General features: G+C 41.2%; 1 protein-coding gene across 4 annotated transcripts; it reads left to right on the forward strand.

Moving 5' to 3' along the window:
* The first annotated feature begins 1,022 nt into the window (after nucleotides 1-1,022).
* On the forward strand, nucleotides 1,023-20,598 carry HMGCS1 (3-hydroxy-3-methylglutaryl-CoA synthase 1). 4 transcript variants are annotated; one of them, XM_082455902.1, is made up of 12 exons: nucleotides 1,040-1,174; nucleotides 4,034-4,104; nucleotides 6,125-6,185; nucleotides 10,942-11,399; nucleotides 11,724-11,849; nucleotides 12,374-12,538; nucleotides 14,065-14,230; nucleotides 15,047-15,217; nucleotides 16,065-16,171; nucleotides 17,026-17,151; nucleotides 17,694-17,857; nucleotides 18,827-20,598. In XM_082455902.1, the coding sequence occupies exons 4-12, from the start codon at nucleotides 10,952-10,954 to the stop codon at nucleotides 18,914-18,916; spliced, it is 1,563 nt and encodes a 520-aa protein (XP_082312028.1). In that variant the 5' UTR covers nucleotides 1,040-1,174; nucleotides 4,034-4,104; nucleotides 6,125-6,185; nucleotides 10,942-10,951; the 3' UTR covers nucleotides 18,917-20,598. The 4 variants fall into 4 exon arrangements, with proteins under 4 accessions (XP_082312029.1, XP_082312028.1, XP_082312027.1 ...); XM_082455900.1 differs by lacking the exon at nucleotides 4,034-4,104 and adding an exon at nucleotides 1,930-2,130 and having other exon boundaries at nucleotides 1,051-1,174; XM_082455901.1 differs by lacking the exon at nucleotides 4,034-4,104.
* Nucleotides 20,599-26,278: the final 5,680 nt, after the last annotated feature.

Below are 26,278 nucleotides of genomic sequence, written 5' to 3' on the forward strand. Positions count from 1 at the left end.
GAGAGAGATACAAACAACTCTGAATCTCTCATTATCTCCCACCAAAGCTAAGTGCTACAGTTTCTCTGTTTGAGAAGATGAGGCAGAGTCTAATTTAAGGCCATAATTATCCTCCTTTGGATTCTCCCAAACAGTGTTTCAGTGATTTCCTCCAGCTAGAATTGCTCCTATCTTCTGGGGGAACTAGCCAGTGCTTATTCTGTGGATTTGCTATACTGAGAATTATGGGACCCCTTCCTTCTTTCAACAACCTTTTATTAGGCAACTACCGCGTATTAAGCTCAGAAAATACAGTGGGGAATGCGCCACATGGAGCCCCTTCCTTCAGAATATATGGGCTAGCAAAAATCCTAGAATCAGGACCAACTCCCTGCTTAGGCAAGGCCCCTTACCCTCCTCACTGGTGTCTAATCCCAAACCATCCTGTTTTAGGTTTAGTTAGTTTGTATAGAGGTGACAACAATGAGTATCTGCAAATCTGGTATTTAGAATATTTACAAAATTACAAATTCTTGGTGACGTATTCTGCTCCAATTTGTCATGCAGGCACACTTGGATGCTCTGGGAAACTAGAAAAGGTTAAGATTGAATTCAAATCAAGTATTTCAGAAATCTTACAGGTGAAGCCTAGCTCTGGTTGCTAGGCAACCTGACAGACTCTCCAGCAGGGACCAACTTGCCTTCCACACTTGACCATCTCTCCCCAGTGGTGGGACGTGGAGGCCTCATTGGCTCACATCTCCTCTCACTGGGTTCCAATTGACCGGAGAACCTCTCACTCCGCTCCCGTTGGCTCTCGCCGTCTCTCGCTGCTCTGTCATTGGTAGGCCGGCTCTCGGGCCACCACACGTCACTCTCTCACCCCACTTCCTCGGCCCTCCGGCTTTGACCCCGCCCCTTCCCCCGCCCTTCCAGCCACGAGGGAAAACCCCAGCGAGTGCCCGCCTCCACTTTCCTTCGGATTGGTTGAAACCGGACTGGGGGGCGGGCGCTACCGGCCTACTCTGCCGGCCACGATTGGCTACTGGGGCCACGGTCCCGCCTCCCACCGACTCCGGGCCGTGCCGGAGTCTGGTGGGTCCGCGGCTATAAAGCTGGTGGCGGAGGGGAGGCGCCGCGGACTGCATCTTCGTTGGTCGTTGCTTTTCTACGGCCACCGCCCGCTCACATTTCGGTGAGTGTCCCGAGTAGAGGAAGAAACCTGGGCTGCTGAGGCCCTGCCAGCAGGGTGAGGGCCCAGCGGATCCGTGTCCTTGACTAGGCCCGAAGGAGCTCCGGGTCCGTCAGGGTCTGGGCTGAGGCGTGGACCTAGCCCGGGAGGATGGGGCACCGTGATCGGGGGCCGTGCAGGGCCTCCCCTGTCAGGGACCTGGGGCCGACCGCGGTGGGTCCTAGGAGGGGCCGGGGCCACTGATGTGGGCAGGCGAGTCGCAGAGGGGAGAAGGAGAGAGGGCATTGAGGGCTAGGCTTTTGATGACATAGGAGCTGGAGGTGCTAGGGAAGTGGCTGTGACCGCCTTGAGGGGATGGGGGTGCCCACATGAGGGAGACGAGAAAGGAGTTGGACTGTCAGGGTGTTCCCGGAGCCTTGGCTTAGGGGTGGACGCCGAAGGATGGGAAAGATCACGCTTAGATGGAGGCTTGTAGGTTGGCAGGGGGGTGTGTCCTCCTGCCAGAGATAGAGAGTTGCTGGGAGGAAGGGAGGTGGGCAGCATTACTCTTCGTCCCTAGCTCAGGTGCGAGAAAGCATCACAACTGTGGTTTAACCTGGCTGAGTACTTTGAACTCTTGACTGCCTCGGTCTGTGCTTGCTTCAGATATCACAGATTCCTGCTTCCCACCTTCCCGCCTCCATAATTTTAATGCCCATTAAGATATATATATATAGGTTTCCTCGGTGTTTTGAAATTCCGTATCTCCCTCCTGCTAGTAGCCTCAGGACCAGCCGGACTTGCTATGATGATGTAATGGGCAGGCAAGCACAGGGTCTTCACCCACAGTAGGTTTGGGTTGAACCAAGGACATTTCAAAGCTTGGTATATGGAGTCTTTGAAAAACGTGTGTCCTGCCGTGACCAGTGGTAGAGAAAGAATTACTCTGACCCACCCTGGAGGAGAGATTTGGACAACAGGTAAAGTGAGGCTGGCCCTGCCGGTCATGCTTGCCCTGCGGCCTTGGTTTAGCGCATCACAGGCTTCTTTGCTCACCTCTGCTGCAACTCTTCCCTCCTGCGGATGCTCTTGCCAAACTGCTGCAGTGGATGATGTGTTCTGGCTGCTGCTCAGTAACATTTGCTCTATTTCAGGGATGAGTCATGAAAAACAATGGCAAGGTAAATGACAAGATTGAGACAAATGGAAGTGCCCGTATAGTTAGCAGATTTTTCCTTCTGAGGTGGAGTTCGGACTTTTATTGCACAGATTTGTTAGAAGGCTAATTGAAAGTCCTTAACCTGTATCTGTGCCAAATGGTTCTTTGCAGCTTGAGACATCTAAGCAGTTTGTGTCCTTTATTTTTAAAATTTCAGTTATTTTTCTGTGGATACGGAGGGCAAGGATAGCATATCTTATGGGAAAGGAGACTTTCTTTTCTGTGTGTCTAAACTTTGTAGGTCTCTCTCCTAAGTTTGTAAGTTTGTCCGTAAATCAGTTACAGTTTAGTTCAGTTCAATTCTAGTTTAGTCAGTAACCCTAGTTCTCAGAAGGTGTTTCCGATGGGGAGAGTTAAATGGTATTATGTTTGGGGCCATAGACCACGTCATCTGTTAGACTAATCCTGGGCCTTGTTTTTCATTTTGTTTTTTTCCTTAAATATTCCTCCAGGGTGCTTTTACATCTTGTTTCTCTTAACTGTGGGATTGATTTTGAGATTTTTTTTGATTGAGATTTTAGATAGCTTTTCTCACAGGAAATGCAAAACCCTGATATTGGTGTAATGTGTGTTTCCTGGGTACCCTAGCATCATTTAAAACAGTAGTAAGTCAGTGGAACTGAATGCGGGGAGATGCATTGGGGTTGTGGATGGAGGAGCTTGATGGGCTATATATCAGAATCTCTATTTAGTTTCATTTGGAAAGGAATATAGAGTCATAATTTTATGCTGGGTTATTAAAAAAACCAAATATCAGAGAAGGGTGCGATATTTTTGTTTCTCAAGACATACAGATAAAAAAATGTTAGATTAAAAACATGTTACCCAATCTAATGGGAGGGTGGTAGGACTCAATTCTGAATAATTTAGTCACCCTAATGCTTAGCTTGTGGTGATGTCCACTTGCTGTTAACTGAGTGTAGTAAGAGCAGTAGAGGAGAAGCTAATCTTCCAAAGCTCACAGGCTTCATCTTTGCAGGGTTCGTGGTTGGGGGTGTGTGCATTTGGGAATGATTGTAAGACCGACAAATGTTCTCTTCTGATTCCATTTGAACTCCTTACATTTTTCAAGGAATAATTGAAACCTACCATTTGCTTTGAACAGCAGCAGTAGAAAGCCAATTTTCTTAAACTTCTGGACAGTTTGGTGCTGCAGCTCATCTTAAAAGTGACAGTGAAAAGAACTCACTAATGAGGGCTGCTGCTATTGAGTACTTGAATCTAAAAGATTTTTCATCTAATTATAACTCCAAATTCAGCCGCTCAAAAAATAGCAATTCTGTGTGCCCTTTACTCGTCTCAAAGGGATTTCAAAAGAATCAAAATACAGCCCTTCTCCCAATAGGAGTCTAAGTATCCAGTATTCTTAAGAAGACTGCCAGTAACTAGTTTTCCATTGAGAGTAGAATATGAAGGCTTCAGTGTGGGTGTGAATGACATACCTGCTGTAGGAGTGCAGGGTCCTGATTAGAAAGCTCTAGGAAACCTTCCTGGAAGAGGGGCTTAGAACAGGACCTTGAAATATGAGTAGAATCTCTGATAAGCGGACCAGTCCCTCTGGGGGGAGGCAGGGTGTCTGTGATTTTTACTTAGGGAACTAGGCCAGAGATGTACAGGCGTGGGCAAGGCTTTCCTAACAGTAGTTTTGCTTGTTTGCTCCTAAGGAGGAAAGGCTCATTCTCAGCTAAAAAGGATTCCTGGATTTCTCTCCTGTAATAGTGAAAAAGATCAGCAGGTAACTGCTTGTGGTTTCTCATGTACCAAAATGTGTACTGGGTGAACTTCTCCGACCATTTGTTTGAATCAAGGCTAACGAGGGAGCCAGAAGGAGGAATTCAGAGCACTGAATAAACCCCAGGAGAAAGTTGGTTGGCCCTAGGCAGTCTTATCATTCTTCAGTTTTAATTTTTGCCAAACTCGAAACGCCTATATTTCAGCTCAGGAGTCTCCTCCAAACATGCTTTGTGATAACCTGCCCAGCCGCTTGTGATTCATAAACTGCTTTCTGAGCCACGCTGCTTCCCTCTATCACTTGCTCTGAAAAGACCTTCTGTTAAAAATAAGCTGATGACCTGCTTGAGACTTCGGCACTGCTGTTTTAGTCAGGATAGAGAACACTCCTAGCAATTGCAGAAGAGAATGGAAAGCCTAATCCCTTTCTGATTGACTCTTCCCCAAAGTGGCATTTATTGCTCCATTTCCTTTCCTGGACTCCAGGCCTCTCTTTCTCCTGAGAGCTTAAGTAGCATGGCAGTCCTCTGAATCTTCTTTTTTCTTCTTTCTTTGCTTTCTTTTGTGCGCTGGCGTTCTCCTTCTCCCTTCTCCCTCCTGCTCTCTCTGCCTTCCCACCTAACCTCCCTCCCCAATTTAAATAATAAAAATTGAAAAGGGAATATTGGCAGTTCAGGAGAAATGTCCTTGATGAAAATAGTGTCAAATGCATATGCAAATGTGGTTTCAAGAAGAAATATTATTAAGTTATTTAAATAGTCTCAACACTTAAGAAGGAATCATGTCCCCGCCCCCCTCCACCAGTGAGAACTAGTCCCCATGGAATGCTTAATTTGCAGATTACAAAAGAATAATTTGAGAGAATAAGGAACAAAAAAGTTATTTTCTCAAAATGTATATATCATCCTGGAATCAGAGGTTTTTCGGAATATAGAAGTCTTATCTTTTCCCACAAACCTCAGGATCGATTTATGGGATGGGGGGGTAAACTTAATGAAGGGAAAGGAGCTAAGTCTCTAAGCTCTTAAATGATCTAATCGTGTAAAAGAAGTAAAGCTTTACTAAACAGCAGCTGAGGGTAGTCTCCAGTTAATCAGGCAAGGGCGGATGCTATATTCACCAACAATTAAATGGAGAGCAAAGGTAATTAATTGTTTGTGTTAAACAGGAACTGTTGTCTCAAGTAACAACCCTTCAAAACAGGTGGACTGAGGAAAATGCTCCAAAGCATTTTGTTTCCATGTAATTTTGTTTCCACATTTAAATGATGATAAAGCTTAATGCTCCTTGGTCTTGATATCAAATACCTACCTTTTTAACCCAAGCACTGAGGGGAAAATCACTTTCTAAAAGGTTGGGGCAGGTGAAAGTGACCATGTTGAAAACTAGGAGCGTAAGATTAAATAATGAAGATAATTAGGTCTTGCTAGAAAGATACATATTTTGTTTGAAAAATACTAAGAACTAGGATAATAGTAAATGCTTTATATTATTCACATATTTTATCTTCTCAACCATCCTTCACAATGAACTGGGAGGGCAGGTATTAGCTCCATTTTATGGATGAGGAAATTGAAGCTCAAAGAGGCACAAATTGTTCAAGTCACAAACTCCCAAGTGCACAGCAAGCTCTTCAATGTGTAAGCCTCTTTACTCCAGAAATTTATTAGCCTAGTGCAACTCATTTATATTCCTTTCCCCCAATTCTTGAAAACCCTAATTTAGTAAAGAAGACTACAACTCTCCCAGCATCATATTTGGTTTAAAGCCTGAATCAGTGATATGAACTACTTATGTCAGTTCATTACCAGGACTGAACCTACCACTGTAAGAGCTAATAAGATAAGGAGGAAAAAGTTTTATAAGCTTTAAGTACCATTTTTTCTAAGCAAAGTCAAACTCTGTTCTACATAATGTAATTGGACAAGGAAATGTTTATTTTAACTCACTTTGAATTGGAGTCATTATTTGAATTTGTGTGGTGATTTATGACTTTAAAAGAGGTTCTTATTTGAAATTCCTAGTGCCTGAAGGAGGAAACAGAGTGACAGACCTGGAGACTGCCGTTCTTTATCCCTCACACAGGTATGGCATCCTGTCATGCTGCTAAAGGAAAGTGTTCCTTTCTAATGGAAGGGGGAAATTTAATTTTTATCCTAAGACAAATAACCATTTGTGTGCACCACACATTCTTAAACCCCATTATAGGATTATACCTTGTCTTTAAATATTAGTTAATGCCATAATGCTTCAGGAGACTGTCTGATTTTGTGTTTATTAGACTAATGTTTAAAATCTAGAAACTAGGGGCTTCCCTGGTGGCGCAGTGGTTGAGAATCTGCCTGCCAATGCAGGGGACACGGGTTCGAGCCCTGGTCTGGGAAGATCCCACATGCCGCGGAGCAACTGGGCCCGTGAGCCACAACTACTGAGCCTGAGCGTCTGGAGCCTCTGCTCCGCAACAAGAGAGGCCGCGATAGTGACAGGCCCGCACACCGCGATGAAGAGTGGCCCCCACTCGCCGCAACTAGAGAAAGCCCTCACACAGAAACGAAGACCCAGCACAGCCAAAAATAAACATAATAAATAAATAATAAATAAAAATTAAAAAAAAAATCTAGAAACTAATTTTAAAAATTAGCATTCACTCATAAGAGAAAAAAATCTAGATAATAAAATGTAACCGTATAAACTGCTTAGTCAGAAACAATCACAGGTAAGCATGTGTGCCAGTAGTGCTTTCTGAATTACAGCCTCGAAAGATATCCATCAGGGCAGTAGATTGAATGTTTATGTAAGATTGGACAGTGGTTACAAATGTGTTTGAACCAATAATCTAATTATTTGCAGCTATTGCTTTCTTGTATTACCATGGAGCGCCTCTCTTATGAGTCTGCTTTTTTCCTGCTTCAGTTTTATGATTTCCTATGGTTGTTAGTAATTTTAGATTAGAAGGCTAGTAGGGTCTCATTTATTCAACATCCATCTTCCATCATATGCCAAGCATTGGGCTGGGTACTAGGGGCACAAAGACGAACGGGTACATTTCTTGCTTTCTAGAAGCTCCTTTCTAGTGCGAGGAGGCTGACTTTAAATAATAGAGGATAAACTTGGAATAGTTTTAAATAGCATCTTATCAAAGCTCGGATGTGCATTTTAGAAAGGTTAGCGTAGGACAGGGGAGAGATGGAGGCAGAGAGCTCAGTTAGGAGGCTCTGGGGACTGATGCCGAAGTCCCTCCCTGACGAGCCCTGAGGAGCTAGGTAAGGGCTGCCCTTGCATCAGCATCCTCAGCTGATTTCTCTGCTTTTTTGCCTTTTTTTTTCTCTTTATCCTTTTCCTTCTCCAGCTGTCTTTCATTCACAGATTTAAAAGATTCTCAGGGGATCATATCGGCCCCTTTTGTGTCCTCCTATGCAGGAAGCATTCAGAAATTGTTAACAAGGCAAGGCTTCTATATTATCTTGCTTTGCCAACTCTGGAAGTAGGACCTGGAGCTCCTTTTGTCCACCAGTGGGGGTGAGCCTTAACTTTAGGAGAACAGAGTTGGGAGTCTTCTGTTGGTACTTGTTGGAAGATAGCTTTGGAAGGTTTACAGAGTTCTGTGGTAAAAGTGTACCTTTCTCCTCCTTTTTTTTTTTTTTAAATTAATTAATTAATTAATTTATTTTTGGCTGTGTTGGGTCTTCGTTTCTGTGCAAGGGCTTTCTCTAGTTGCGGCAAGTGGGGGCCACTCTTCATCGCGGTGCGCGGGCCTCTCACCATCGCGGCCTCTCTTGTTGCGGAGCACAGGCTCCAGACGCGCAGGCTCAGTAGTTGTGGCTCACGGGCCCAGTCACTCCGCGGCATGTGGGATCTTCCCAGACCAGGGCTCGAACCCGTATCCCCTGCATTAGCAGGCAGACTCTCAACCACTGCGCCACCAGGGAAGCCCTCTCCTCCTTTTTAAAGATGAAATTTAAAAAGAATTATTTACATCTTTTTATTGGAAATACAGAATCCCCATTATCCTGCTTAGATTTTTTTTTTAATTGTGAACACAATGCTCTGAAAAATCATGAAGTACCTTTCTTATCAGCAAAAGATTAAGAATACATGCAGGTAATTTTTAAAACTGTCAGATGTTTAAACTGTAATCTATTTAGAAAATTTTTGTGATATTTAGAATAGTGAATTAACCAGAATATCCCATTCTTCGACTAAAGTTAATGCTATAATGTGAACATACCAGATCTTTAGCTGGCCTTTTTTTCTTTTTTTTCTCTCTTTTTCTAATTTTTCTGGCCTACTTCAGAGAGCATTTGAGAGCACAACATAAGAGCACACAACAGGATAGTTAAAAGTAAAGATTATAGACCCTAAACTATATCAATCATTTTGTTGTTCAAAATGCCATGAACCAATTACTCCCTGTATTAATTTCCCTCTTTTTTTTCTACTTTTCTCACTCTCCCTCAATTTCAACCAAAAGGTAAATATTTCAAATTAGATGGTGTTTTACCAAGAATGTAATGAAAACACCTTGGCTGTCAAAAATCCTCAGAGAACGAGCAATATTGACTGAGTTAGACAACGTAAAAATTTTTTCCACATCAAGATCAGAGTCATGATTCACTTTCATGAGTCGCTTTGATGGGTATGGGTTATTTTAGTTTAGCTACCTTTTTTTCCCCCCAAATGAAACAAGTCACTTATTTAACTCTAGGAGGCTTAAAAATAGAGTTACACCTAATTTAGTAAGTACCGTATAGCAGTGACTGATCAGAGCTATTTAGATTATGGTAAATATAGAGTAATTCTGGAATTAAAGCCTTCTTTCTGGCTTTTCATAAACTGGTTTATATCTTCAGAAGATTATATATATATTTGTCCATTTTATTTCCAACAGCACTGCAAGCTGTTGGGCCAGGCAGGGAAAATTATACTGTCCTCAGCATGTTGAGAGCGGTTTGAAGAGTTGAAAAGAATCTAAAGGTTAACCCAGTGGGAAAGGCTGGGAAGGTAGTTAATCCTACTGCCTCTGCTTTGGTGACTTAAAGGGTAACATATAGGAGGGGTTCTTCTTATAAGTATATGGACTGTGTTTTTGTTTTTAACACTAGTTGAGTTTTTTTCTGTGGACTGTGCAGAGGACTTTATTTTACTGTAAACTTAGAATCTGCCTCATGACATATTAGATAGTCCCTTTATGTCTTCATTTCAACTTCAGTGTAGCAAAGTTTAGATTATCATAAAATTGATATCATACCTTGATAACCTATGGGCTAAGGGTAGATCTCATGATTTCAGGACAGCTTCTCTGCTTTAGATATTATCTCAAGATTTCAGTGATTAGCAACGCACTATGGCAATAGTCTGTAATTTCATTATCCCTAATGATACACCTGAGTTGGCAGAGTGGCGGAGGACAAATGACATAGATACCGGATTTGCCTTTTGTCAGTGGCAGCAGCAGCAAGAGTGTGGGGCTTTGGCTCTAACTCAGCAGCAGAGGTGCTGGGACCAGGAGCTCTGGCAGCCTCAGTAGGAATGTGAGCTCATGGGGTCTGAATAGTAACCACCTTCCTCCCCTTTGCTCCTCTAGCCCAGCCAACAAGTTGGTAGCCATTTCCCTGTATTAAATCCTCCTCTGTTAGAAATACCTAGAATAATTTCTCTTTTTCTGATTGATACAACCTCTAAAGAAATTGAAACTCTGATAGGTTATATGACTTACCCATAGGCCATAGCAACACTCTTGAGAGGCTAGCACATTTTTTTTTACTGTTGGTAAATAAATCTAGACACTAGTTTACAGTGTGGCAACAGTCCAACTTTTTAAGGCCCTTTTTAAAACAGAAGGGATTGTTTTAAGAGATGTTATCTAAGATGCCACACAAATAATATGTGGATTATCAGTTTTCAAATTTGAATCTGTTTTGGGTTTTTTTTGCCTGATTTAGAAGCTAAGTGATACCTTGTGATTTTATGATCATTTATTGCCTATACACCAGCTGTAGAAAGTATAGAATATTGACTTTTGACCTGTTAGGGGTCCAGGAACTTGTCTTTGCTTTAAATTTTAATCATTTGGGTTCTGGGTAGAGGCTTCTTTGGAAAGCTGGGATTATAATAGTAGCGGCCTTGAGTAGATTGCTATGGTAGACTTTACAGTGTGGCTTTTCTACTTACTGGTATTGTTTAGATCAATAAAAACTGCAATATTGTTTGATCTAACAGTTTTAAAGTCCCATAAAGTCAATAGCTATGAATAATCAATATAACTGTGATAAATGAATGAATGACTTTTTTTAAACTTTTTGAGCGGCCAGGAATAGATCAGATACTTGACTTCTGATTTGTGGGCCATATTACTAAATTGTCATTGTATTTTATCTTATAGTTCTTTACAACATAGAAGAATCTTATTTGAGTTTTCTTTACCTCTAATAATCATATTTTAAATCTAAATATATCCAGCTCTGAATAAAGTACAAGCCTTTCTAAAAGATGATAATTTTTTTGTTTTGTTTGGCCTTGCCCTGCGGCATGCAGGATCTTAGTTCCCCAACCAGGGATTGAACCTATACCCCCTGCGGTGGAAGCATGGAGTCTTAACCACTGGACCACCAGGGAAGTCCCTAAAAGATGATAATTTTAAATAATAATGGAGTTAATAATAACTCCATTCATACTATAATTACTACTTCCACATATTAAAATTGACTCCCTAAGTAAACTAAACTTAGAAATTAATATTTTAGATGATAATGAAAGTCTCAATGTTGATTTCTCAAGTTTGAACTTGACAATCTGCAACCTATAATCTACAACAATGTTTTTTCTGTTTTTCTTTCTAAAGTTCTTTCACCATGCCTGGGTCACTTCCTTTGAACGCAGAAGCCTGCTGGCCAAAAGATGTGGGGATTGTTGCCCTTGAGATCTATTTTCCTTCTCAATATGTTGATCAAGCAGAGTTGGAAAAATATGATGGTGTAGATGCTGGAAAGTATACTATTGGCCTGGGCCAGGCCAAGATGGGCTTCTGCACAGATAGAGAAGATATCAACTCTCTTTGTATGACTGTGGTCCAGAATCTTATGGAGAGAAATAGCCTTTCTTATGATTGCATTGGGCGGCTAGAAGTTGGAACAGAGACAATCATCGACAAATCAAAGTCAGTGAAGACGAATTTGATGCAGCTCTTTGAAGAGTCTGGGAATACAGATATAGAAGGAATAGACACAACTAATGCGTGCTATGGAGGCACAGCTGCTGTCTTCAATGCTGTTAACTGGATTGAGTCCAGCTCTTGGGATGGTATGTTACATATTATTCCAAAGAAACTCCTTGAGGATGAAAACATCCAAATGACCTTTAATTAATGCCATATGTAAACTTACCAGTTATGCTTGTTTGAACATGTTCAGAAAGATAGCTATGACTTTCAGCTTATCTGAATTATGAATTGGTTATCTTTATCATGTAGGACAAAATTATCTATCAAAATTTAGTCAGAATATTTTTTGTCTTTACCAAAGATGGGGAAAGGATATTCTGGGAAAATATAACAGATTCAGTTTATATGTATGATATTTAGAGTGTTGATCACATTCTTGTATACTAATACAAAATATTTTTCAGGACGGTATGCCATGGTAGTTGCAGGGGATATTGCTGTATATGCCACAGGAAATGCTAGACCTACAGGTGGAGTTGGAGCCGTTGCTATGCTAATTGGGCCTAATGCTCCTTTAATTTTTGAACGAGGTGAGTGTCTGGGAAAGCATTTTTTTTATTTGTACAATATGCTGAGAAATTTGAAAATAAAAATAGAAGCTAGTACTTGGTGTTCATTAAATGCAGTCACTACCTGCTAAGTGCTTTATGTGTGTTATCATATTTAGTCTTCATAGCAATTGTACGAGGTAAGTGATGTCATCCCCACTTTACAGAGGAGTAAAATGGGTTTAAGTAGGGTTCAAGTAATAACTGGGAGATGTAACTTACCCGTAGTCATACAATAATTTGTTTTCAGTTCAGTAGAGCAGTTATGATCTCCTGGTTATGTATATGAAACTTGCATAAAATGTTGTGTATGAAAAGAGTCTTAGGCCTGTCCGTGGATATTGTTACGTTTCATTTGAATTACATATTGGTTTCACCTTGTGACTTCTATTCTGTGAGTAGTGAGTTGACTAGATTAAAGGGAAGTTCCCAGATGATGCAATATGGTTACTAACATATATCAAAAAGCAGAGATACATGGACCTCTTTCTTTTTTGTTCTAATAGGACTTCGTGGGACACATATGCAACATGCCTATGACTTTTACAAGCCTGATATGCTTTCTGAATATCCTATAGTAGATGGAAAACTATCCATTCAGTGCTACCTCAGTGCGTTAGACCGCTGCTATTCTGTCTACCGCAAGAAGATCTATGCCCAGTGGCAGAAAGGTGGGCTTTATCTGTTTTCCTTGGTTTTGGTATCTGTTGAGGGCAGTATAATGTGCTGCCTGTCTTTAGTGAGAAACTACTTCTTGGGCATCCTTCATTAGTGTCTCCTTAAACCATTTCTTTCTCACCCACCAAATAGCATAGTTTTCCCATAGTTTCTGGGAATGTGTAATTTAAGAGAACAGGTAAACTTTCCAAATGGAGTGTATTTCTGTAAAAATACTTAGGATGACTTACCCCCTGTAAGAAAATCAAAAGTAGGGTAAAAGAAAGTAACTTGAATTTTGTACATATTCTGAGAGAGGTATTCTCATGAGGTTTTAGTTTGCAACTGTGATCCCAAGAAAACTCTGATGAAAATAAATTATACCGAAGTGATCCCCCTGCCCACATAAGTCTTTTTGCACTTGACCTGTGAATTCATACTTGCTTTTTTACTGTCATCATCAGTCTCCATCTTTAACCCTGAGAAAGTTCTTGAGATACTGAGAAGGACAGTATTCAAATTAATGCTATTAAAACACACAATATCATATAAAGTATGCTTTTTCCATAGTCCAACTTTGCTTCATAGGGTTTGTGAGCGAGGGGTAAAAATAATAATCAATAACAGATATGAGGTAACACATAGTGGCTCTGGATAAGAAGTTTTTTTTTGTTTTTTTTTAAAGATTTAACTTTTTTTTTTTAAAAGATTTTATTGATTGATTGATTGATTGATTGACTGATTGCTATGTTGGGTCTTCGTGTCTGTGCGAGGGCTTTCTCTAGTTGTGGCAAGCGGGGGCCACTCTTCATCGCGGTGCACGGGCCTCTCACTATCGCGGCCTCTCTTGTTGCGGAGCACAGGCTCCAGACGCACAGGCTCAGTAGTTGTGGCTCACGGGCTTAGTTGCTCCGCGGCATGTGGGATCCTCCCAGACCAGGGCACGAACCCGTGTCCCCTGCATTGGCAGGCAGGCTCCCAACCACTGCGCCACCAGGGAAGCCCAAGAAGTGTTCTTGAAGTATGTAAAATATCATACTGTTTGCCAGTATTTAACAGTACAGTGATTTTCTAACTTTTTATTAGGACCCACAGTAAAAAGTATACTTTACATTGTATGTGCAGTTAAATGGAAACTAGAGTGTCATGAAATTTCCTGCCCATGCTGCGGGTTATACAGTTTGCTATTTTCTACTCTAGTCTGTTTCATTAAAAACAAAACAAAAACAAACAAACAAACAAAAACCTCTTAATTATTAAGGTTAAAAAAATAATACTGGCCCTGACCCACTAAATTGATTACACAGCCCACTAATGCGTTGTGTAGTTCAGTTTGAAAACCAGTAATATAGTAGTGTATGTTGTTCTATTTCTAGATGTCTTTTTGATAAACATTTTAAACTATAGAGATATTTCATTATACAGTGTATTTTTGGTTGCTGCTTAAAGATTTAAAAACATCCCAGCCCTGTTCTAAAATCAAACTTCAAAAGTTAGTGGCTTAAATGAATTTCATAATTTCTTTGGATTTCTCTTTCAGAGGGAAATGATAGAGATTTCACCTTGAATGATTTTGGTTTCATGATCTTCCACTCACCCTATTGTAAACTGGTTCAGAAATCTGTAGCTCGGATGTTGCTGAATGACTTCCTTAATGACCAGAACAGAGATAAAAATAGTATCTATAGTGGCCTGGAAGCCTTTGGGTAAGAGGAATTATGATTTTTTCCCTTCTATGTGAGAGTATTTTTTATATCTGTTAAAGCAATATTCGTACAGACATGAAAATTTTAGTCAAAAGAAGTCATCTTGTCTAACCTATTTATGTAATCAATGAAGAAGCTGAGTCCCAGAGAGGTGGTCGCTTACCTACATGAATTCTTTAGTCATTTCTACTCAGATTTTCTGATTTCCTCCTTTTAGATCTGTTGCCATTGTCACCATGATAATATAGCCCCACAAGTGCCTGTATTTATACAGCAGCCTCTTAACTCTTCTCCCTGCCTCTCCCGAGCCCCTGTGCCCATATCCATCCTGCACATAGCCACTACTGACGTCTGCTTTCATACTCCTTCCACGTTTTCCCAACTTCTAGGGCCTCCTAGTATGCTATACCTGTTAAACTCATTCTGTTTCTCCTTTCCTGTGTCTCTTCTCCCTCTGATAAAATTCTATTCAACTTTTTAAGACTTGGCTCCTATAATGTGACTTTTCTAACTAAATGGACATTATTATGGACTTGAAATAGTAGTATATTCTGTTTGGTGATGACAGCTTTAGTGGGTTATTAACCCATTAGAATTATGTTGTTTTAATTTGATCAAAAAAAAAAAAAAACCTTTCAGAAAAAAGACCATATATGTACAACTGTTATATCTTACCTAGCAATTAGCATACTGCTACTTGGTTTTTAATAAATGGGAAATCAGAATCATACACACTTATAGTTAGGTCCACTAAGTAATATAATAAAAACACAGTCTCTGAATACTGTAAGATTTTCTTTTTTCTAAATCTTTCAGGGATGTTAAGTTAGAAGATACCTACTTCGATAGAGATGTGGAAAAGGCATTTATGAAGGCTAGTTCAGAACTCTTCAATCAGAAAACAAAGGCATCTTTGCTTGTGTCAAATCAAAATGGAAATATGTACACATCTTCAGTGTATGGCTCCCTCGCTTCTGTTCTTGCACAGTAAGTATAAATTTCCGCTGATTCACTCCCCTCGTTTGGAGATGTTAGATTTCTAAGACCAGATCTGGTGTCAGGCATGTTGGTGGCAGGTCGCAGAATGGTATTTTATTTCCAGGGTCTCTAGCCTATTGTCTATTGACTTGAAGGAGATATGGGATGAGGCTACAATTATTCCAGAGTATTTAATTTCATACTTGCTTTCCTGGCTATTGTTCTCATGGCCTTATTATTCTTTTTTTTTTTTTTTTAATAAATTTATTTATTTATTCTTTTTTTTTGGCTGCGTTGGGTCTTTGTTGCTGCATGCGGGCTTTCTCTAGTTGCGGCGAGCGGGGGCTACTCTTTGTTGCAGTGCGCAGGCTCTTCATTGCAGTGGCTTCTCTTGTTGCGGAGCACGGGCTCTAGGCGCACGGGCTTTAGTAGTTGTGGCACGTGGGCTCAGTAGTTGTGGCTCGCGGGCTCTAGAGCACAGTCTCAGTAGTTGTGGCGCATGAGCTTAGTTGCTCTGCAGCATGTGGGATCTTCCCAGACCAGGGCTTGAACCCATGTCCCCTGCATTGGCAGGTGAATTCTTAACCACTGCGCCACCAGGGAAGTCCCGGTTTTATTATTCTTGACCTACAGTTGAACCCCAGTTGGCAAATAACTTATATTAGGACATGATAACTTTCAAAAACCCCATCATTCCCAGAGAGATGAGAATTCTTGTTTTCAGTCTGCTTACTGTAATAGTAAAGCTTTAGGTTAGATCCCTAGGCTTAGGATGAATTTTATTCCAACTCGTGGTTTTCCACCCGTTGTAGTTGGATCAGTTAAACTTTTTAATGGTTTTTTCCCTCCTACACAGGTACTCACCTCAGCAGCTGGCAGGAAAGAGGATTGGTGTATTCTCTTATGGTTCTGGTTTAGCTGCCACTCTGTACTCCCTCAAAGTTACACAAGATGCCACACCAGGTAAATGCTGAGTCTTTCAACAAGAATGTCTTGAGAACCTACTGTGGTAAGGTTGACTTAGCAGGCTTCTTAAGTGAGTGCTTGAATCTGTCCCGTAGATCATTATGACATTTTAATCTTCATTACTTCTTTCAACATACTCTCCAAAAATCTGCCTTAACTGGGTAAAGGGCAGGATTATGTCTGAGTCAGAATATCTTTCCTTCCTTCCGAGTCAGAAAAAAATGTATAATCAGCTGAAACTTTTTTTTTTTAATGGCATAGTGTGACTTTTTCTTCTTTGGCAAGTAACTTTATTTTCTCTTTTATCTCATTTTTAAAGCATATGTAGCCAGGGGACGTAGGCAGAGAAAGGGAAGCGTACCTATTTAAGGCAGGTGGCTTTTGAGTCTTCACACCAATGATTGAGTCTGATCATATGAGTGAATAATACCAGGTCATTTCTTGTTGGTTGGTTTACTGAGTTGTCTAATGTTTATAAGGGTATGGTCTTAGCTGTATTTAAGGACACTTTTGTGCCTTCCCTGAGCAGGGAAGAGCAAAAATATGGAGAAAAACTGATGGAAGACTTGGCATTACTCTAAAACTGTACTGTAGGTTGACTGTAGACAAGTTATTTATAGTTTCAAATCCCACCTATTTCCTAGCTTGTCTACTGGCTGATACAGAACAAACGTTTAGTCAGAGGTCAACGGAAGCTGTGCCAAATAAATAACAGCTTATCTTTTAACTAAACAATAGCCAGTAGTTCTGAAAGAAATGCAAAGTTGTTTTTTTCGTTTGGCAACATTTTGTTCAGGCTTTGGGGCATGCTATTTTTAGTCTTCTAATGTTGGAATTATTTGCTATTTTAGGGTCTGCTCTTGATAAAATAATAGCAAGCTTATGTGATCTTAAATCAAGGCTTGACTCAAGAACTTGTGTGGCACCAGATGTCTTTGCTGAAAACATGAAGCTCCGAGAGGACACTCATCACTTGGGTAAAAATATTAAATTGTTAATACATACCCAGAAGGCTATTGGAGGGCTCTAATAACATTAAACATGTTACGTATCAGATTAGGATGTCCAGATATCTAGGCGGTATTCAGTACATGCCTGATGTTGGTGAAAATTATGGGGAAATAGCATCTTTTTTTTTTTTTTATTTTATTTATTTTATTTACTTATTTATAGCTGCATTGGGTCTTCATTGCCGCGCACGGGTTTTCTCTAGTTGCGGCGAGTGGGGGCTACTCTTCATTGCGGTGCGCAGGCTTCTCATTGCGGTGGCTTCTCTTGTTGCGGAGCATGGGCTCTAGGCACGTGGACTCAGTAGTTGTGGCTCACGGGCTTAGTTGCTCCGCGGCACGTGGGATCTTCCTGGACCAGGGCTCGAACTCGCGTCCCCTGCATTGGCAGGCCGATTCTTAACCACTGCACCACCAGGGAAGTTCCGAAATAGCAACTTTTATCTTTAGTTTTATTACCAGATGAGCTGTATGTCATAACTAATTTTTCACATTCTCCGCCTTTCCTTTAGTCAGCTATATTCCCCAGAGTTCAATAGACTCACTCTTTGAAGGAACATGGTACCTAGTTCGAGTAGATGAGAAGCACAGAAGAACTTATGCTCGGCGCCCCTCTCCAAATGATGACACTTTGGATGAAGGCGTAGGGCTTGTGCATTCAAGCACAGCAACTGAGGTAAAGAAAGCTCATTGTGTTTGGTCTTGGGCTTTGACAGGGTAAGAAATTTCCATCCCCAGATCTCAGGGCTTAGAGGATCTAACTGAGATTTAGCAACTTAAAGGAATGTCAATAAAGCAGAGTGATTCAGAGCCAGGGCTCTGGTATTGGATTCTAGCTATGCCATTTTCCAGTTGTATAAAGTGCTTTGCAGTTAAATTATTAGCATTTTTAAGTGCACAGTAAATACGAGGTTTTGTTAACAAGACCAGAATTTAAAGGAAAACTGATCTGGAGAGAAGGCCCACTTGTGGTACGTGTCTTGGTGAGAGAGGAAGTAGGGGCAGGGTGTTGAGCTCCTCACATCCCTTCTCTCAGCCCATTGTCTAATCTGTCTCCAGTTGTCACGAAGGAACAGGAATAGCTATGATTTGAATTCCTATCACATGCTAGCCACTTTTTTCATTTTCTAATTAATTTAATTTAATTTTTAAATTTAATCCTTATAAGAACCCCCTTGACTTAAATGATACTGTGCCCATTTTAGAGATGAGGCTGAAAAAAGTTAAATGACTTAACCAGGATCAGAGCCAGGCTTCAAACTGAGGACTTTAAAAACTTTGAAGTTATTAATCTTATCCACTCATCACAAATTTGCTAAAGGCATAGTGTTGCTCCTTGAGGTTGCAAGTCAAGCCACAAGTGTTTGAGTTGCAAAGGCAAGATGTGACAAGTGAAATACTGGGTATGGTGGATCTCCGTGGCCTTCCTGTCTCTTGCTACACGGATAATTGTATAATAAATTCACTATAAGGTAAAGAATGGATATTTAGCTCCCTCCATGAAAAGTTATATAGAATATATATTGAGCATAAGCCTCTCCAAAGTTGCCCTCCATCAGTTTTCCTATTAGAACTTTAATTAGCAACTTGACTCTTCCTTAAAAAAAATGCTAAGAGGCAACAACTTCTTTCTTTTGATTTTTAGCATATTCCAAGCCCTGCTAAGAAAGTGCCAAGACTCCCTGCAACAGCAGCAGAACCTGAAGCAGCTGTCATCAGTAATGGGGAGCATTAAGATACTTCTGTGAGGTGGAGGACTTCAGGGTGGGGTGGGGGGTATGTATGGGAACGGTTGGGGGAATGGGTTGTCTGGGGACAATTTTAAAGGATTACATGTTGCTTAAATTTTTATGTGACTGACATGGAGCCTGGAAAATTATCGTGTTCTTGGGAAAGTCTCTTTGCTCAGTTTCCTAACATGCTTCCTGTTGTGGTCGAGCCAATGCTTAATGTACTCGAATGATGTTAAGGGCTCTGTAAAACTTCATACCCCTCTGGCCATTTGTATGCATGAAGCTTAGTTTTTAAATGTAGTGTTATGAATCGTGCACTTCTGGTGAAGAAAGCAGCGGTACTAGTCTCCAATTTTAATTTTTTTAAACATGTAAGAATTTTATACTTTGAACAAACAAGATGACTGAAAGTTCCTGTGGTTTTTGAAAAAAGTTTCTGGTTTAGGGAATGTGGTCTTAATGAGATATGCACAAACCCTGTTTGAAAATGGCAAGACAGACATACTCTTTTTTCTAGAATTTATGAATCCTAAAGAAGGAGAAGAGTTGGGACAGTTACACTAGTTCTAAAAACCGTTGCTTTAAATCCAGGCCAAGGCCAGCAGTGACGTGTTACTGTAATGACCTCTGTGAACAGAGAGATGCTGGCATTGAGGAGACGTCTGGTATAGAAAACACGGATGTAGCTCTAGGTCTGCTCCTGACTCAGTTCAAGGTGTATTTTGCGGAACAACATTGAGATGTTATTGGAGTGTATGAGGAAGTTGGTGGTTGCAATCCTTCTTTGCACCTTATTTTGAAGAATAAATAAAACATTTTTATGGCTGCCTTTTAAAAATTTAAAACAAAAAGGAAGGATAGGGGCAGGGCATTATTATTAGGTTATTTCTGATGCTTCAGTGTTATAAATTCAACTTAAAGACTGACAACCTAAACTCATGTTGTAAGTATCCTTTTTGGTTTTTGTATCTGTTCAATGAAAATTAAAAGGTACAACCGAATTTTTACATAGTATGACCAGCCAAAAAGTATCCCACTTCTCAAGGTCTGGAAGTAGGATATATAAACCATTTTCTCAGACTTTCACCTTAAAAAAAAAAACAAAAACAACAAAAACCATCATATGGAATAAATAAGAAGACTGGTTAGACAGTTTTGTAGATCTTTTTGGTGCTGAACTATGACATGAGCCTTATAGATTGTAAAATAGGATAGTTGGAACTAATGTACAGAACTAAATTTTTTAAACTTTGCCATTGAATTCTGTGATGTTTCAGTTATCTAAAATAAACTTACACAAATATGAAATGTAAGTTTCAGATTGCAAGGTAATATGTAATGTAGTGTTTGTAAAATACTCTTTGTCTAATATTAACTAGCAGTGTTTTGATTTGTACAGTCATAATTTGTTAAAATGACTTCATTTTAACATCCACGGATATAGATTAATAACGTAAGTTCAGATTTAAAGATTGATGGGAAAATGGTGCATGTAATACTTCTGCAAGTATTCGGAGTTCGGTATGTTTTGAAAAGAGTAATTTAATTTTGGGGTGTCAGGAAATGGGTTTTCTCAAAGTCCATTGCCGGCAATGGGCAGGTCTACTAATACTGGCACAGAGCATAAACTGTACACCTTATTAACAGTGAGGTGAGTAACTTTGAATAAAGTTTTAGAGAAATATTTCAGATATTTGAGTATTCTTTTTTCCCTCCTGAACTAACAGTTTAGACAAGAAATCAGCTAATATGCTATTTTAAAATACAGTCATTCATTTCATTTCCGTCCATTAATTCACTAACTCATTCATTCATTATTCAAAAAATGTGCAGACCTGATATAAGCAAGGTACTCTGCTTCCATCAGAAATAAAGATTTACAAGATATATGGTCTTGCCTTCAAGGAGCTATTTGTCTAGTATGGGGGAATTTATACTGATGGTTTATCATTCTTATACTTCAAACAAAGAAATTAACTCCCAAATTGGGTGCTAAGCATGTGTAAATTTCACTATAAATATTTATGAAGAGACTTACTGTGTTTTCCTAAAAACAACGTAAGATTAAGGGTTGGCAATTAAACACTAAAAGCACATTTTACAGCCAATATAGAACTGCCATCTGGAGCCTCCAGCCTGAGGGTCTCAGGTTGCTGGTGCTCCCAGAGGTTTTACAGAGAGAATTTCTGCATTGGCAGTAATATTGGACCAGATAACCTCAATCCCTGTGAACTCTTAGGACTGTATGAATTGGGAATTAAACCTGATTATTTTCTAGTACTGATCAGCTGTTTTATAATGCTGTCATGTCTAGATTCAGTACTTAGTAATAATTTTTTTATTTTCTGGGCCGGTCTCCAATATCTCTGGGTCATTTAGAAGGTGAGGCCAATGCTCTCTAATTCTACAAATTCTAGGATCCTGATTCATATGGCTTTAAGGCTTCTCCCCTTCCCCTCCTCCTTTTGGGAATTTGTGCACTTTTTTTTTTCCACCTTCTGGGTTTTGTTTATTTCATAAACAGTGATGAGTTTGTTTAAGATTAATGCTAGACAACTCAAACAGATGCAACAGCTCCTTTTGATCTCACTCCTGTGACTTAGTTGAAACACTTTATCTCTTGTCTGCTGTTTAAAATGTCCTGGCACACTAAAGTGGAAGTGAAGAGAGCAAGGAATGTAACAGGATCTTTAAACAATTTACAGCTGTGTAATCTTGACATAAAAGTGAACACTTTCTTTAAAATTTCTAGCAACTTCTCTTCCTATTTTTTTCCTAATTGGTGGTGGAAGGAAATAGTTGACCTGTGATTTTTTTTTTTTTTTTTTTTTTTTTCTCTCCTCAAACTGTTACAAGCGTGGTACTGTGGAGATGAAGATTATGAATACCAATCCTCAGGAAGTTTATATATCGGGGTTCTAGCTTATAATTATAAAAAATGCATTTTCATTTTAAATGTTTAGAAGTGAAAAACAAGGAATTCACCTTTTACTTTTTTTGTCTTATTTCATCATTGTGCAGGCATCTACAGTAAAAATAATGAAAGTTTTGATCTAATTTTGCAAAAGCTTCCCTTTGCCTCCAGGTTTTTTTACATGCTATTAAACTAGCACCTCCAACCCATCTTAGCAAAACCTTGTTGATCTTTGGGGTCTCAGCTCAAGATCTGCTTCCTCTCTGAAGGCTGCCTGGACTACCTTAGTAGTAAGCACTTCTCACCCTATGTATCAAATTCCTTATTCGAGCTTGCAAAGTCCTGAGGGATCTGGCCCCTGCCTACTTCAACTCAGTACCACACCCACCAAGGCCTACTATGTTTTCATCCACCCTGCCTTCTCCGTTCCTCAAACATGCCAAGTTTATTCCAGCCTTAGAGCCTTTGATCTATGCATCAGAAACCTTGGGCCCACTTGAGGCCTTCTTTGCCCTGCCTTCTACTCCAGCCACATTTGTGGCAATTGCTTCCATGCAGTCTTTGACCAGGATCTCAGAGAATATGATAGTACCTCCCTCTGGATTCCTGCTACACACCCCTCATTTCGGTCTGTGTGTTGCGGGGTGCCCATAGAAGTCATTCGGAACTCATAATATCATGGCCCAGAAGGGCAGAGAAGTTAAGTTCCCATGGGGCCACCCTTAACAATAGTGGACACTTACTTGCTGGTAGATAAATGCTTCCTCCTTTCATTCCCCTGGGCAGACAGTTCTGAGAAGCATTCCAGAAGGTGCCTCAGAAGATCCTGCTGAATCAACTACCAGTTGCCTACAGCCAATTTGGCAACACATCCTTATATTGGCTTGCCTCTTATTTTTCACTCCTGCATCGTGGGATCATTTCCTAAATAAATGACTTACGTGCAAACTTGTCTCAGGCTCTGTTCTTTTGGAGAATCCAGGCTAATACAATTGGTACCCAGAACAGCCCTATAAAGCAGACCCTCAGGCTAGGTGGTTGGAGCAGGTTTACTGACCAGTCATGGCAAAAACCCCATTGCTGTTTGTAGTAGGCAGAATGATTCCCACCTCTGATCTCCACCTCTGGGACCTGTGAATATGTTGTGTTACATGGCAAAAACAGATGTGATTAAGCTTGAGGACCTTGAGATGGGGAGATTGGATAGGCCCAACCTAATCACAGGAGCCCTTAAAAGAAGAGAGCCTTCCTGGGCTGTGATCTGTGGGAGATGTCACTATACAAGGGTGAGCGAAGAGATGGCCCATTGCTGGCTTTGAAGATGGAGGAAGGGGACCACAAGCCAAGGAATACGGGCCACCTCTAGAAGCAGGTACAGGCAAGGAAATGGGTTCTCCCCTAGTCTCAGAAAGGAACCCAGCCCTGAGGCCACCTTGCTTTTGGCCCAATGAGACCCACGATGGACTTCTGTCTCACAGAACTGTCAGATAATAAATTTGTGTTGTTTTAAGGCACTGCATTTGAGGTAATTTGTTAAGACATCAATAGAACACTAATGTGCTGTTGGTAAGAGGGTGCGGACAAGCCCTGGCTTGCAGGAGCAGCACAATTACTACCGAGGCTGTCATCTAGAGGTAGAGGGGGGAGATGGAATACTGGACCATGCGGCACCTGAACGGGTTGGGGCGATGATAAAGCCTCTGGATTTGGCTAGCTTTTGTTAACTGTTTTGGAAGCCTGAGGGGAAAAAATGACAGGTTTAAGTCAGCCAACTATCAGCTCAAGGCACACTGAAAGCCCAAGGGCCTTCAGGCAAGCTGGTGAGCAGAAGTCTGGTGTAGCCTGTCACAGTGAGAAAATTATGGTTCCAGATCTGAGTTACTTTACAGATCCAGTGCACAGTGAGGGGGAAGCCAGGACTTCTTGAAGGAAGGCCCTACTGCCACAAGTATATATGATATGCATACCCAGAAAGTTTAAGGACTTTTGGATAAAAAGTGTAAAGTGAAATGGACACCAGAGAACCCTGAGTACCATTACGGCCCTATGTGTAGATGGGAGGGGTGGCCTATGGAAACCAGCTGATGGATGGAGTTCTGGCCAAAGTCTGTCTCACAATGGGGATGTCACCTTGGGGTCCTTTCCCTCGTCTCCAAGTACCTATTTGGGATAAATACATTTAGACCCCTAATGTGTGGAGTAAGAGCCGCTTTGGGAGGAGGAGGCACATGGAAACCTCTGAAAGTGTACCCTCTCCCCAGCCATGTTAATAAATCATAAGCAGTCACATGAGGAAATGCAGCTATCAGTGGGACACAGAGGTAATGGGCTCCATCATAACCTCATTTAATTTACTTAGTTTACCCATGAGCCTCCTTAAAAGAGCAGATGGTGAACGGAAGATGTTGGTGGACCAGTGTTTGTCTCAGTCAGTTTTAGCTGCCATGCTGGATGTGGATCTTTACGCAGAGACTCTGGCATTGATATGCAGCTATTTTGGGGGGAAAATTCATTCTCATTTTCCACCAGAAAGGAGGATTAAAAGCAGTTCGCGGTTTTTTGGGGATAGACAGAGATTCTCATTTACTCTATTGCCCCTAGGCGATGATGTTAAGCCTCCTGCTCTATGTCACAAGATAGTCTAAAAGGACCTTCCTCATCTTGACATTCTGCAGAACATATGCTGGTCCATGTGACAGCATGCTAGGTGGATGTGGCATCAGGAAGTGGCGAGTCCTCCAGATGCCCTACTAAGACTTATGTGTGCCAGAGTGTGGGTGATAAGCTCCATGAAGATTCAGGGGTCTGGCCACACTGATGAAGTGTTTAGAGGACCAATGACCTGAGGCACGCCTACATATGTTGCACCTTGTACCCCTTAGAGCTGAGATAGAGGCACAGGGTTTAGTAGGCCTATCTGGGTTTTGGAAGCACATGGCATATTCCTCTAACCCATTTGTCGGGACTGCTGGTTTCAAGTGGATGCTACAGAAAAAAAATCTACAGCAGTTTCAGGCTTCAGTGCAAACTGCATTGCTACTCTGACTGTCTACATGGTGCTTAAGAATACGGTGTGGAGTCTTTCTTTGGCAACCGCTGTAGAAGGTTACAGCACAGCCCTGCAGGGTCCTGGAGTGAGGCCATGCTTTCTGCAGCAGAGAACTACTCAGGCTCTTGGTGTGTTTCTAGGCTCTAGGAGAGACTGAGCACCTGATTATGGGTCACTGAGGGACCAAGCAAATGGAGCTGTCTCCTCATGAGCTGGGCATTATCAGATCCACAGAGTCATAAATTCAGACGAACACAGCAGTGATTCATCCTTATGGAATTGACATCTACTCACGATATAGGTTCACCTTTCCTGCCTTCAGTGAATCCTCCAATACAATCATGCTAGGTCCTAGAGAATACCTGGTCCATTATCATGTATATTACATAACATTGCCTCAAGGACCACAGTTTTGGTAAAAGCCGTGTGGGCAACGGGCACATGACCATGGGATGTACCCCTCTTACTATATACCTCAACACCAGAAGCAGCCAGCATAGATGGATGGAGTGGCTCAGCTAAGGCACCGGTTATAGGGCAGCACCCTGCAGGGCTGGGGTGCTATCCCCCAGGATTCAGTATACATGATTTAACAATGACTCATAGATACGTGTCCCCTGCTGTTAAAATACACAGGTCTGGGAACCACTGGGTAGAAGCATGATTGACTTTTCTTACCATCACAATCAGGGACCCACTTGAAGAATTTGTACTTCTCTTTGCTACAGTCTCGGCTTGGCTAGATTAGAGGTTTTCAATCCTGGGGGCAGGGGGATGCTTCTACCGGGAGACCCAGTAGGGGTCCAGTGAATTGAGATCTATGGCTACCACATGGTCATTTTGGGATCCCCATGCCAGGTGACAAGCAGGCAAAGAAAGGAGCTATTATAGTGGTGGGAATTACTGACCCTGATTTTCGTAAGGAGCTAAAGAGGAGTTATGTCTGAACCCAAGAGCGTTACTTTAGAGCCTCATAATGATGGTGAAGAGGCAATTGCAGCAACCCTGAGCCAACAAGAGCAAGGCACCTAAGGGTTCAGATCCTTTGATGCTAAAGGTCTGGGTCATACCACCCAATCTAGACCAGCCGAAATGCTGGCCAAAGGCGAGGGAAATTTACAATGGTTGATGGAGGAAGGAAGGTATGAGTCCAGTTACAGCCTCAGGACAAATTGCAGTAATGACTAGACTATCCTGCACAGGAGAGGAAGAACCTGGCCTATTTTTTATTTTGCAGCACCTTAAACAGTGCCTGGCACATGGTAGGCACTGCATAAGCATTTCTCGATTAACTGAGTGAATGTTAGAGTTTGAAAACAAGATGAGGTTACAAACCAAGCCAGAATCTGAGCTAATAGACTTTTTTTTGGGGGGGGGGGCGGGGCGGCGGAGGGGAAATGC

This window comes from Balaenoptera physalus (assembly GCF_965194825.1).
Source record: "Balaenoptera physalus genome assembly, chromosome: 3".
Classification (NCBI taxonomy): domain Eukaryota; kingdom Metazoa; phylum Chordata; class Mammalia; order Artiodactyla; family Balaenopteridae; genus Balaenoptera; species Balaenoptera physalus.

What these genes read in the sequence shown, in the direction of transcription:
- HMGCS1 (XM_082455900.1), top strand. Translation starts at nt 2,040, where the DNA reads ATGGAGTCTTTGAAAAACGTGTGTCCTGCCGTGACCAGTGGTAGAGAA. An exon ending in CTATGCCCAGTGGCAGAAAG is followed by an intron (nt 12,539 to 14,064) that starts GTGGGCTTTATC and finishes TTTCTCTTTCAG; the next exon opens with AGGGAAATGATAGAGATTTC. An exon ending in AGTGGCCTGGAAGCCTTTGG is followed by an intron (nt 14,231 to 15,046) that starts GTAAGAGGAATT and finishes TAAATCTTTCAG; the next exon opens with GGATGTTAAGTTAGAAGATA.